This window comes from Rousettus aegyptiacus, unplaced genomic scaffold, assembly GCF_014176215.1.
Source record: "Rousettus aegyptiacus isolate mRouAeg1 unplaced genomic scaffold, mRouAeg1.p scaffold_m13_p_6, whole genome shotgun sequence".
Classification (NCBI taxonomy): Eukaryota; Metazoa; Chordata; class Mammalia; order Chiroptera; family Pteropodidae; genus Rousettus; species Rousettus aegyptiacus.
Genome location: NW_023416309.1, coordinates 98233720 through 98247186, shown reverse-complemented (window position 1 = coordinate 98247186; position 13467 = coordinate 98233720). Strand labels below are relative to the sequence as shown.

Here is a 13467-nt window from a genome sequence, read left to right as displayed (position 1 = left end):
AGCCAGGTATGGTGGCCCCACCAGGACATAACAGTTTGGTCCTTGCCACCTCCTCCTTTCTACCTCTGCCAGAGACGCTGGCGCCCCTGTGGCAACTGGAGTGAGCATTTGAGGGTATCTGGAGGCTGCCGTGGGAGGGCCTAGGTGCAAACCAGGCCAGCAAGTCTGCCCTGGAGCCCGGTTCTCCCCATTGTGGTACTGCCCAGGACGGTCCACGTTGCCCAGGAGAGTGCCCACATTGATACCGAGCTGCTTTTATTTCCTTCTTTTTCAACCTAGGAACTGGCTCCAGGATGGTGGGGGCAAGCACCAGGGGTGAGGGGCAGTGTCTCTGTGGGATGTGGAACTCCTCCTCCCACCGTGCACATCCTCTCTTAGACAGCTCCCCACAAACCCTGCAGTGGGGACACCTAGCGAGAGAGGGTCACTCATTCACAACTTGGAGTGAATTACATACTCCAAATTTTCATTCCCTCTCTCCTCACCTCACGCGCACGCAGTCAGATTCATACAGCTCACGTATAGACTCATCACACAAATGCACTCATCAGCACACACCCAGACCAGGTGTGCATGCCCTGGTACAAGCCGGTATTCTCACTCACATTTCAGGTATCGCTTGGCTATATCCACACACATGCACACAGGCCATAAGTATACATGTCACAAAGGTACATCCATATGTGCAGCTACTTCCCAAGCAGGCTCTGCTTTTTCTGGAGGCCCATGAAAGGAAAAGGGCCACCTACCACCTGCTGCCAAGGGTGCAAGGTCAGAGCATTGAGACGGAAGGCTGGAGACAAGGAGGATCTAAAGAAATACTTTCTCTATATTTGCAGCTTACACCTACCTCCTACCCAACATGCCTTGGCGTTGGCCCCAGAAATAGGGGGCTTTATGAAGAGTAGCCAGGGGTGCTGAGAGAGCAAACCTCAGAGTCACTTTGTTCCTTATCTCCTGCTGCTCCACCACCAAGTCGGAACTAGACAGAGGAGTGAGGATCGCAGCCCCAGACTCACGCTGCAGACAGCACCGGTGCCAGCACGTCGGGGGCCAGTGAAACCGGGAGGCCTGGGAGTGCCTCTGAGGAGAAGCTGGGAATCCAGGAGCCTGCCCGGCAGGAGGGCACTGCCCCGCAGTGCAGCAGCAGCTCAGTGCGCAGGGGCGCCAGGCTGCCCGTCACCCCCCAGGAAGAGGGCCCCACCCAAGAAATCAGTACTTGGCACCGAGGTAGGGGAGGCAGAGGGACACTGGGAAATGACCAGAAATCCAGAGATACCACGTAGGCACCAATTCGGGGGCTGGTACCCAAAGCTCACCACCTGGTGTGCCCAGGACAGCAAGCTCAAAGATGACCTCCCCCTCCCAACCCCTCAGAATCAAATCTCAGCACAACCCCCAGTCAGGAATCCAGACAGGCCAAGCAGTGGAATGTGGTAGAAAGTTTACCCCCTTCCCCCAACTTCAGGACAGTGCCTCCTCCCACTAAATTAACAAATCAAACCCAGATAAAAACCCAATCTGCCCGATACCCTAGGAAATGCCCCAGCTTCACACACCAGCTGATCCAAGAAATAGTTCTGGCCCAGCAAAGCCATCCTGGCTCCCTCCCTTCAGAAGCCGTTATTTCCCCAGGAAGCCCCCTAGGAAGAAGCTGCAGGGAGAGGGGGGTGAATTGGCTGACCCCTCACTGTCCTTTTACCCTGAAGGACAGACCTCTCCACCCCTGATACATCCCTGTGTCTGTGTCTAATTATAAATAAGTCAACCAAACACAATTGTCTAAGGTTTGTTTTGTTTTGTTCTGTTTTGTTAAAAAAAAAAAAAAAAAAAAAAGGACAAGGCATCATGGCCAACTGGTAGGTCCCTCCGCCTCCTTCCATCCAGTCAAGCCAGAAAATGCCCAGGGGTAGGGAAGCATAGGGGAGTGAGGTGCAGGGAAAGGAGGTGTGGGGAGGGAAGCAGAGCCGCTCGCCGTGAGCCACTGAAGGATGGAGTCATCCTTGTGACCTCATGGCTGACCACAAATGGAAGGAAGCAGGACCCCTGGCAAGTCCCTCACCCCCAAGCATGCAGGTCCCCTTCTCCATCAGGCACACGCAGTCCAATCACACATTCTTTCCCCCAACCCTGACTGTGCAGAGATGGGCCTCACTGCCCCAGCCCTCTGTCCTGAAGGCCTATCTCTGACCCTCTTCCCCCCCTCATATCAGGGTCTCAATTGCCAGGCAACCAAGCAGATGGCACAACACCCAACCCAAAGGTAGGACCTCTGCAGGTCCTTCCCCCTGGAGGGACCTGGGGAAGAAGGGAGAAGCTTGGCAAGCCTTATCTTTGGGAGTGGGTCTGATCTTCTGACCACTGAGCCATCTGCTACCCCACACCTTCCCTGTGGCCTCCACTCTCTGACTAGATTGAGGGGTCGAGGTACATGTCTACTTTCCTCCTGTGATTATGGGAATGGGACTTCTCTTCTCCCACAGATTTGTGTTCATCTTAGGAGGCGGCCCCACATGTCCAAATCAGAGGAAGTCAGAATAAGAGACCCCAAGGCTGAAAACTAGAGTTGGCATGTAATACGTAGTCAATAAATGTTTTTAGATGGCTGAATGAACAAATGAATGAATGAATGAATGGATGAATCCAAGATCAATGTAGAAACATACTAGGGCTCCCCATTGCCACTCTCAGACCTCCCAGGCTATCAAAGCCCAAAGAGGACACCCCCAGGCTCTGGGTCACCCCAAGAGCACACCTATGCTCATAAAAACACACGCACACAAACACACACCCCAAGGGAAACTTCTTGGCCAGAGGCGGAGCTAGGACTCAGTCCCAGGCTCCAGGGCAGCTCTGCAGCCTCTAGGGGAAGGGGAGCAGGGGGCACTGAGCCCCCTGCCTGCTGGTAGGGCTCACTCTCGGAAGCTGTCAGCCAGCTGGTGGCAGTCCAGCTCCCCCTTCGGCTCCAGGCCCCCCGGAAGCTTCACTCCTGTCTTCCGGTCCACACACCAGCACTTGCCGCGCTGCCCATCCAGGGCCGGGTGGCACTGCCAAGACAAGGGCATGAGAGGTCAGTTCCCAGGCAGTAGGCCCCACTCCCAGCCCCCAAATCAGACAGTTGCTCCAAGATGGCCTTCGAGGGCGGAGGCTCTTTTATGAGCACAAGTTCTCTGAACTCACCGGAATAGAGAGAATTGGGCCAAGAAGAAAGGGTCCAGAGTTTTTAAAAGGCAGGAGCTTTTAAAGAAAGTTCTATAGTCTACTGGAGGGGAGACTGGATCCACAGGAATTACAGGTGCAGCTGGATTTGAAAGGCTAAGGTTCAGGTTGGAGATGTTTTGAGTGTGTTCTAATTGGGTTGAGACTTTAGGGATGGAATTATGGTTGTGAAGTTAAGGTAGTATCAGGATAAGAGTGGCAGTTGAATTGGGATTTCTGACTAAAACTTGAGTTGGGTGAAGCTTAGAGTTCAAGTCAGAAATAGAACCAAGATAGAGGTCAAAGTGAGAACACTTAAAGCAGTGAGGCTAACGTTTGGGTCAGGATTGGACAGGGAGGAGGGAGGGCAGTGGGCAAAGGTGTATTTCAAAATCAGGATTAGAGTTGGAGTGAAGTTTGTCTCAAGGGTTAGAACTGGTCCGGGAATAAAGGGTCAAGTGTCAGAACTTCCAGTAGGATAAAAATTGGGGGAAAACCCATAGAACTGTTCAACACAAACATAAACTATGGCCTTTAGTTAATAATAACGTACCAATATCAATTCCTCAATTGTAACACATGTACCACACTAACAATGCAAGATGCTAAGAGGGAGAACAGGGTGAGGGACTAGACAGGAACTCTGTATACTTCCTGCTCAATTTTTCTGTAAACTTAAAACTGTTCTAACAAATGACATCTATTAATTTTTTTTTTTTGATTAGGGAGGAAGTTTTCTAAAATTGAGACAAAAATAAAATTTGTGTTGGGATAAAGGTTGTAGGTAGGTCTGGCATTGTTTTGGGGTGCTCTCCATGGTCCTCCACTCCTCGTTTACCACTCACGACCTGCTCATGCCATCCTGGGACTCGAGCAGCTTTTCTCCCCCAGCCTAGACCTCTGCTGGCTGAACGACAACCCACTTTGTGGGTCTGTCTAAAGAGCATGAAGTGTGAGAATGTGTGTGGCTGTGCCCACAGCGAGCTGGAGAAGATGATCCAGGCCATGGCTCTCCAGGCCACACCCAGCAGGAGGCACCCCAGTGCCCTGCCAAAATATGCCACTCTTCCAAGTGGGTCCAATTCTGACTGGCCAGACATAAGACTGGAGCAGACCAACCTTCTTAAACATTCCAGCTTCCTGGGGGGCGTATCAGAGGAACCCCAAGTTCCAAGGGTATGTAGGAGCACAGAGATTTCTATATGCATGTCTCGTCTCCTGTCTGTATCAGATCTGGCTTCACCTCCATCCTGGGTCTACCCCAAGTGGTTTGGCTGCTCATCTTGGGGGAAGGGGCAGGCTGAGTTTCCTCCCGAACCTCTCATGACTCAGCCTCTCCATTACCAGGTGAGACCTCAGACATTCCATGACCAAGGATAACTAATCATAGGAAGGGAGTTGGGTGCATGACAGAATGCTGGGGGCAGAGGTTGGCCGGAACGCTAGGTCTACATCAAAGATAGTGAATCAAGAGGCAATGGAAATAAGTCTTGGATGGAGAGGCAGGATAATTGGTCTGCCATTAACTCGCTGTGACTTTGGGCCTCTGTCTCCTCATTTCCAAAATGAGTGAGGCGAGCAAAATGAGCTGAGGTTCTAAGGCTGGGGGAGGATTTGGGGAGGGTCCTAGGGGTTAGGTGTGGGTTGGAGAGCCTCCCCCTTCCTGAGACCTCCATCCTGGACAGCCTCGTGGAGAGGCCAGAAATGCCTCTGGAGCTGAGGCCAGTCCCAAGCAGAAGAAGGGAGATGGAGACCCACCTGCTTGGGGTGGAAGTTGCCATTGCGGTCGCAGTTGGGGATGGGGATGATGTAGAGGTCCTCGTGGGTGCGGCTCTGTGAAGCGGCAAGCCTCTCCAAGGCCCGGTGCAGCTCGCTCTGGCAGGAGCCCTGGGGCTGGAGGAGAGAGAAGATGAAACTGCTCAGCAGAAGGGAGAGAGGAAAAGGAGAACCAGCGTCGGGGGGTCAGATCAGGACTGAGGCCCTATAAAAAGAGCCAAGGCCTGGAGACTGTGCAGGGCTCAATGAGGCGAAGGGCATGGCTTGGGTTCAGGGGACACTGGTGGGAAGAGGAGAGGGACATTAAAGAGAGGCTCTTGAGCCAAAGACTTTCTAAAAAGAAGAGAGCTGTAAAGTGAAGGGACCTTGTGGGGACTGGGGCTGTGGATACCCACGGAAAAGGACTGGAAGAGGGTAATTCAGAGCCCAGGCTCTGAGCTATCAGAACCACCAACAGAAAGGACATCAGCTAGACCCTGGGGCAGGGTCCCAAGGCCCCCTGCCAGCTCTAACCTTTGAGAAAGTCTGGGGTGGAAAATCTAAGAGAAGGGCCGTGAAACATCTGGAGGCTTGGGACAACCACTATTAACCAACGAGCTCAGAAGTATTTCCTTATTTAACAGTCACTTCAGCTGTACCAATGTATAGAACTGATGAGCAGAAATGGAATTTCAAAGAAATGAGGACTCTCTGTGTCCTGGTGAAGCATACTAGGTGCAACTTGCACACAGTAGGCATCCAAGAATGTCTACTGAATGCATATGTCCTGATTGGTGGTGGTGGCAGTGGTGGTGTGCGTGCCTGTGCACAGGTGCATTTGAGGTCAGAGGTCCTTACCATAGGCCGTGCTTCCTCCCGGGGCACCCCGATAACCTTCATCTTGCCCCCGCTGCTGCTCCGGTCTCGAATTTTAGCAAAGTGCTTCTGCAGGCACCTGCGATCATGGGCGCTGCAGGGGCTGAAGCTGTTATTGGGGTGGTCACCTTCGTCCTTGTCTGCAATCAGGCCAAGATGGGGAGAGGTCAGCACCAGGAAAGGACAGGGCAGCATACCAACCCAGCCTCCCGCCTACTTTCTGCTTCTTGGACATTCTCTGGCCTAGCACTAGGGAAGAGCAGGGGGTCCAGGGGCAAGAAAAAAAGAAAGCAACACCCTAATTTCCTGCCCACTCTCCTGGATCTCCTCAGGCAAATATTCCTCTCAAAGTCCTTGACTTGTCCCTCACCCCACCCAGTCCAGTTCTCAAATGAGTCACCAGCTGCAGTTGCCCAGACAGCAGGAGGGTCCCCTGGGCCCTGTAGGGAGGTCTGAGGCAGGCGTGGGGTCCCCCTACCGGATCTTACCTCCCTCTATGCAGCTCCTCTTACCATCCCCACTCCCTCTGCTCTCTCTTCCTGTCTCCTTTCCTGCTCTTTTCGGCTGGCTGAGCCAGCTAGGGCATCCCTAGGACTGTCAGCTCTGCTTACCCTCTTCCAAATGGCCAGAATCAAAGTTTCCATGAGTGATGAGAAAATAGGCCCAAAAGGCTCTCCCTATTGGCTGGATGGGAGAGGAGTAGGAATGGATGTATATGCCTGCATGTGAAACTCTGTGTGTGTGTGTGTGTGTGTGTGTGCGCGCGCGCGCGCGCACGCACATGCACACACACATGTACAATGCTATGTGGTCCCAGAACCAAGAGATTACCCTCCACATCCCTTCGGTCTCCCACCCTTAGACTTCAGACCCCATCCAAAGTCCATGTCTGTCACCTGGAACCACAGGGCACTGGGAATCTAGAGATTGGGGTGGTGAGGCTGGACCTGTACCCCCTTCGTGGGACCTCATGAAGACTCTATCTGAATTCAAGAAAAACCCAGTCCAGAAGTCCCAGAATTGTAACCGCTGCTCCTCCCTCTAGGCAGCCAAAACCAGAATCCAGGGCTGAGCCGGAGAAAGAGGTTGTGCGACCTCTCCACAGATCCAAGCCACCTCTGAAACGCTCAAGCTCGGCAGCTCCCTGCCTGCCTGAGAGCAAAGCCCCTGCCAGCATTCCAGATGTTGGCAGCCAGACAGAAGGTTACATCTGGTTTGCGTCAGGATTTTTTTTCCCGAGGAGTTAGCAGGTTCCTCCATGCGTGGCAGCAGTCCCAGAGCTGCCTCTGGGTCAAATGGTATTTTTCCGCCTAGCCAAAGTGAGTTGGGGGATTAGTTCTCTTTTCATTCTCCTAGTTCTGAGGTTTTGGGGAAAAGCATGTGGATAAAGGGAAACTAGGCAAGGAAGAATTGAGACCCTCAGAAAGCCTCTGTCAAGATTCCACACCAAAGGTTATTTATAAAACTGAGTCACCGAGAATGGGAAGAAGGCTTTGTCACGAGTGGAGGGCTGGCTTAGAAAGAGGAACCAAAGGGAAGGAATAAATGGAGCAGAAAGATGTACTCCAACCTTCTGCATATTTAACATCCCAAGGAGATTAGTCTGGAAGGGACTCTTGACTTAGCGATGACATCAAATTCTTGAAGGTCATTCAAGGAGAAGACACTGCAACAAGACCTCGCAGCTGACAGGGGTGGCAAAAGGGGCAGATATATTTCAGAAAACCAGGATTGTGCCGAGGGGGCCCTCGGTCAGGAGCCAGAGAAAAGATCTGGAATCCAGACTCTTCTCTGAAGACCATCCCAAGGAGTCTTTCTGGCCAAAAGAATCCAGGCTGGCCAGTGACCACACCTCCATGTCCACGTTGCACAAAACCATGAGATTTGCAGATGGAGTCAAAATGTTTCAGAGGTGTAGCCTAGGGCTGGGGAGGGGAGAGAACAAGGAAACGAAAGGTCTACAAGAATTAGAGCCAAACCATGGAATGACAGAGGCTGAGCTGAGGTGTAAACAAAGGCACCACCACTTTGCCCGGGAAAGGCTGGAAGGGATCTCAGGAAGTCGTTCGCCACAGCCCACAACACCAACTCGAGGGGCGCCCTTCAAACCTGGCAAGGTTTTGTTGTCTTTCCTTTGAGTTCCCTTTCTTTTCATGACCATAAAGGAAAGCACCACTTTGCACAGTGACACTTACTCCTCTTGGTAAAGGAGCGGAATGTTCTTAGGTTTGAGGAGTAAGGAAGAGTTTTCTAAATGAATGGAGCTTCCTCAGAAGGTCGAGAGCCCAGTGCCCTGGAGGCATGGAGCATCTCAGTGGTTGAGGCCTTAAGAGTCGAGAGAGATCTGGAGTAGAAGTTCAGCTGCAACCAGGCTTTCCATTGTTGAGTTTCTATGAGTCCGAGTTCACAAATGACTAATGCTCTGGAGATTATTAATGGATATTTGGAATGTTTATGCCTTAACTTAGGAGGTGGCATTAAGGAGCACAACTGGTCTGCTCACTGAAACCTGGGGCTACATGGAGCCTGGAATCATAGCTTATGCTCTTGTGTCGGTAGGGCCCCACGTCACATAGAGGAGGCTGTCTGGGGAAGCTGAGTAGGCAGCGTGCCTGGCTTCCCACTTCTTGGTTTCTCCTCTGCCCAGCACACTCATACCTAGGACACGCCAAGACATGGAGAGTAGACTCCTACTTACTTTCATGGGGACACGGGTACACAGAATATAGCCATATCTGCCCACTCAGACACACACAAGCTCGGACTCAAGAATCACAAACATATGCAAGCAGTCACATGTTCAGACACGCGTGCACACCCACATGCACTCAGGCACTCTGACCCGGCCATGGGCCGAGACAGACGTAGGGCAGGGCACTCTAGTTGTACCCTGGCTTGTTGATTTTCCATTTAATCTGTAACTTTTCCTTGCCCAGTCTTGCTTACCAGCAGACCGAGGACCCACCCCACAATCCACCTCTCAGCACTAGCTTTGGAAGGGTGAGGGTTGTAGCCTTGGGTCTCTGGAAAACGTTAACCTTCCCAAAACTGGCTAAATACTTGCTTCTTCTCTGCTCATGCAGGATGGTGCCCTCTGGAAAACCCCACTCCTGGTGGGTTCCCCTGTGAGGGGGAGCTGGAGTCAGATGTAGCCCCCCGAAAAGGTCTGACCTCTTGAATTCTAAAAAGCTTGTTTGGGAGGTGGGGCTTCCAAGGCAGGCCAGGTGATTTCCTCCTGCCCTGCTTGGAGCTAAGCCAATGACGTGCAGCCACAGGAGAAAACTTGGTCTTTGCTCTAGCAACAGAGGAAGGGAAGGAATCCAGAAAAAGAAGAGGCTTCACAGCTTTGGTACCACTGGCTGCAAAATTCATGGTCAAAGCTAGATTTCTTCTTTCTTGCCGTTGGATTTCATCCCTATGATTTCTCCTCACCTTCAGCCACTGCCCTATTCCAGAGAGCCAAGGTGAGGCTGTGAGGTGGGTGTGCCCTGCCACCCAGATACAGAAATTTCAGGCATGACCTGAAAGGGTCACCCCCTGGACTCTGGCTGGAGAAGCCAAGGCCACCATGCTGGGTACTAGGACCTTTCTTTGAGTTCTGATGCTAGGGGCGTCCCCCTCACTGTGTGACATGCTGCTGGCCTCAAGAGTCCGACAGAAAGACAGGTGACCCGTTCTTCCCACGTTTACAGCAGCAAAAGTCACCAAATCCACCCTACCCCTCTCAACTCCTCTGAACGTCTCCCCAGCTTTGCTCATTGCCCTCCCATCCCCCAAAGTTCCAAAGTCAGAGGTGCATTTAAGCTTCCACTGAAATCCACTCAGCTTCTTCCTCATCACCACCCTCACCGTCGCTCCAGTTTATTGAGCTCTTATTCCACATGCCAGACACCCCGACGCTGTGAGGCAGGTCCTAGTGTCATCCCCTTTTTACAAAGGAAAAAATGAAGTAGGCCGAGAGGAGGAGAAGGAGGAGAGACTTATCTCTACAGCTCCTGTGTCTTTAAACGGAAAGCCTCCTGATACCCGAGGCACCAATAACTCTGGCTTTGCCAATACTAAAGAAAAAATGTGAAGCAGCCATGCTCCTCCTTTCCCCCTCCCCCAAGACACAGAATTTCTGGGAAGGCCCTGTTCCCAAGACATGACTGGATTCCCAGTACTGGAGTAGGGGGGACAATATTTGCTGCGTTGACTAAAAATTAACCCAGCCTACATGTTCCCTAACCCTGTCCCAGAGGGATCCAGAGCTGAGTTTCAGAACTCTTCAATCCAGACACTGATCCCGCTGTCCACTCCCCCAGATTCCATGAGTCGAGGGTCAGTGCACTCATGCAGAACTGTGGACATCTGACGCACATGTCCCACCCCACCTCCACCTCTGGTGGCCTTAGTGGTATTCATCCACAACACTGTCTGGCTCAGAAAGCTGGGATAGGAAGGCGGGGGCGTGGGGGTATTAGAGATGGAAGGGGGAGACCTGCCCCTGGGGCAAACAGGAGGCAGCTGGACCATCCTAGTTCAAGGGAAGGGGGATGCCACGAGGCTGCCCTCCCCCAGTCACCTGCTGAAGCTCAGCCCCAAGACACAAAAGCAGAACAAAGGTCCCGATCCCTATGTCAAATAAGAGGCTTAGGTTCCTCAAGCCTTGGGACTAGGAGGGACAGCAGCCTATTGACAGTGGAAGGCTAAAGAGAACAGCAGGGATGGGGGCCAAGCCCTGGACGTTTTCTCACCAATGACCCCGCAGGGTCTCTGCACAACTCTAGGGGGCGCCTTTCACACGGTACAATGTGGCCTGGGCCGTGGCAAGGGGTACTTCTGTGGTAACTTGGGGGTAAGTGGGCATGGAACAGCTTGCCAAGTAGGTACCTGGCACCCAGTTTCCCCAGGGTCCCCCAGACTTCCCCTTTCCCTTTCCAGATAGCTGCATGCACTGCATGAATGGTGGACAAGGCAAGGAAGGAGGGGGGAGGGACATTAGAGGCCTGTGCCCTGTCATCCAAAGGGGACCTAAAGCCACCTTTAATGGCTGGTTTGCATGATATCCGCAGGACAATCACAAAATGTTCAGGCCATGCCCCCCCCACACACACACACAAAACTCCTAGGGAAATAGATTTTTCTCCACTACAGGATGGGGTATTCCTACTCAGCCAAGGAAAAATGGGTGCCCAGGACCCTCTGAGGGCTCTTCTGCCCCGTGTTAAAGTTCATAGGACCAGAAGAGGCTACCAGCCATCCTAATCTGGTGCCAGATACCCACTGGCCAGTGGAGGAAGAGATACAAAGGGAATGTGGTCTCGTTATACCCAGGGAGACTAAGGGCTCAGCCCTCACACCCAGTCTGGTCTGGTACCAGTACTCCTCCTGTCCCACTGGCACTGGCATCTCTGCCCCCAGCATCAGTGTCTCACTCCTCCAGGAACACCGCCCCCCGCCCAGATGTGCTGGGTGCCAGGCTGGCATTTCTCCTAGAATGTTTTCTGCTGACCCATCTCTCACTGCCCCGGGGCAGGAAGGGCAGAGAGGCCCTGGGCCCAGACCCCTGGGGTCTCCCTCCTTCCTGTTTTCCCTGCATCCTGCTCTCCTCCCGCTAACAAGCGCTGCAGAAAATTGAGGAAGTGGAGCGGTCTGGGACTCAGGGCAGGAAGCTTGGGGCCAGAGTCCCAGCATCCGGACTGCAACAATGGGAGCTTCAAGCACCAGGAAAAGAGACAGACGCAGACAGAGGCACAGGGAGAGCAAAACAGAGTCAGGGAGAGAACAAGAAACAGGCAGAGATACAGAAAGGCAGGCAGAGAGGTTCCGAAAGTAACAGAAGACGGGAACAAAGACAGAAAGAGAAAAGGTGGCACAGAGAGAGAGAGAGAGAGAGAGAGAGAGAGAGAGAGAGAGAGAAAGAGAGAGAGAGAGAGAGGGCGACAGAAAGAGACTGGGATGAAAGCGAGAGAAGCAGGGCAACAGAAACAGAAAAAGAGAATGAGATACAGAGAAAGAAACTGGTAATGGGCAGAAAATATTGAGGAAAAGAGAACTCAAGAATGTTGCTGGCGAAACTAGAGGTGGAAGGGCGCAGCAGGAAAGGACAAAGAATAAGAGAAAGAAGGAAAGAGACTGAGAAAGATTTTGAGGAACTGAGAGGCTCACTGAAAAATGAAAAAAGAGAAAGTATAAGAATGAGTTTAGGGCAAAGGGCCTTCGAAGCCCGTCTCCCCCGCCCCCCTCTTTTCTACTCCCTATCCACACCAGTTAGGTTTCTGCAGCTCCGGGCTGGGAGCCAAAACTTACTTCCTTCTGCCACCTCAAATGGCACCTGCCAAGAGAAAGGAAAGGGCTGCCTGTGTACCAGAGCAGGAGAAGGTGCCCAGGCCTGGCAGAGTGACTCCCTGTCTTCCCAATACCTCTCAGAGAGCTAGGTGAGCTGGCCTGGGGCTTTGGGGAAAGGCAACTCTGATGCCCCTCATCACCGAAGCCCCTTGACTTTGCGTGCCCCACTCCACGCACAATCATGTGGAAAGTCCGAGCCCTGGCTTCTCAGACCCCTGGGGTTTCACCGGTGGCCAGGGCAAGGGGAGGTCCCTGGATCAGGAACAGAAAGCCCCCCCCCCCCCACCACCCCATCCTCCAGTTATCCAGCTCACTTGCAGGCTGCGGGCTGGGCCAGGTCCCTTAATTTTCTACTCTTGCACCAGCAGCCAAGACTACTCTTCCCAAAGAGGCACCTTTGGCAGGTCTGAGATGGAGTGATGGGACAGAGTCCTCCTCGATCGTGGCAACAGGCTGCTGGGATGGGGGTGGGGTGGGGTACTCCATAACAGTTTCTTTGGTTGAGCCTGTCCCATGCCAGCAGGGCCCTGCCACGTACCTACCTTCTCCTCAACTCACAGGGGCTTTTCAAGGGCCTTCCAGGACAGCCCGATTGGGGAAGGGGCTTGGGGGGGGGGGGGCGGAGCGGGGGAGCACACCGGGGAGGGCGTGCAAGGGCAGAGGCACCTTACCAGAGGGCTGCAGGCTTTCCTGGATGGCCTCGATCTCCGCCAGCTCCATGCACACGCCTTGCCCATGCATCAGCGTATGCAGGGGCTTCTCCACCCCCCGGGGCGGGTAGCAGCGCAGGCCTGAACCGCAGCGCGGGGTGTACACCCCGCAGGGCATCCCCTTGCCCAGGGCGCAAGTGGCGCAACAGCCGCAGCCCGGCTCCCGCACCAGCTCCTCGCAGCCCACGGGGGGGCGGCAGCGCGCCAGCTTCTCCTCGGAGCAGGGCGGGCAGTGGATGGCTTCGTCGCCCAGGCTCGGCCCGGGCCCGGCGGCCAGCAGCAGCGCTGCCACGAGGCAGAGGGGCAGCATGATCCGGCGAGAACCCGGCGCGGGCGCGGACGCAGGCGGGGAGCGCGGGCGCGCGGGCTGGCAGCAGGGGGCACACAGAGGCAGCTCTCGGCGCGCCTGGTGGACCCGACCCGGAGAGCGCGGGGAGATGGGGCGGCCCCACTGGCGGACAGGGACGGAACCAGAGAAGTTAGCAAGCAGGCTGGAGGGGAGCGAGCCTGGTAGCCGAGGTGCTGCGCCGCATCCTCGGCCGGGATCAGGCGGTGGGTGGCGGGGGGGCAGGGGGCTGAGCGGCTGCCCGGGACCAGC

General features: G+C 53.9%; 1 protein-coding gene across 1 annotated transcript; it reads right to left on the bottom strand.

Moving 5' to 3' along the window:
• Positions 1 to 1812: 1812 nt before the first annotated feature.
• Positions 1813 to 13461, bottom strand: IGFBP4 (insulin like growth factor binding protein 4). The gene is made up of 4 exons (XM_016150780.2): positions 12831 to 13461; positions 5812 to 5969; positions 4957 to 5091; positions 1813 to 3047 (listed from the first exon to the last, which is right to left on the bottom strand). The coding sequence occupies exons 1-4, from the start codon at positions 13177 to 13179 to the stop codon at positions 2913 to 2915; spliced, it is 777 nt and encodes a 258-aa protein (XP_016006266.1). The 5' UTR covers positions 13180 to 13461; the 3' UTR covers positions 1813 to 2912.
• Positions 13462 to 13467: the final 6 nt, after the last annotated feature.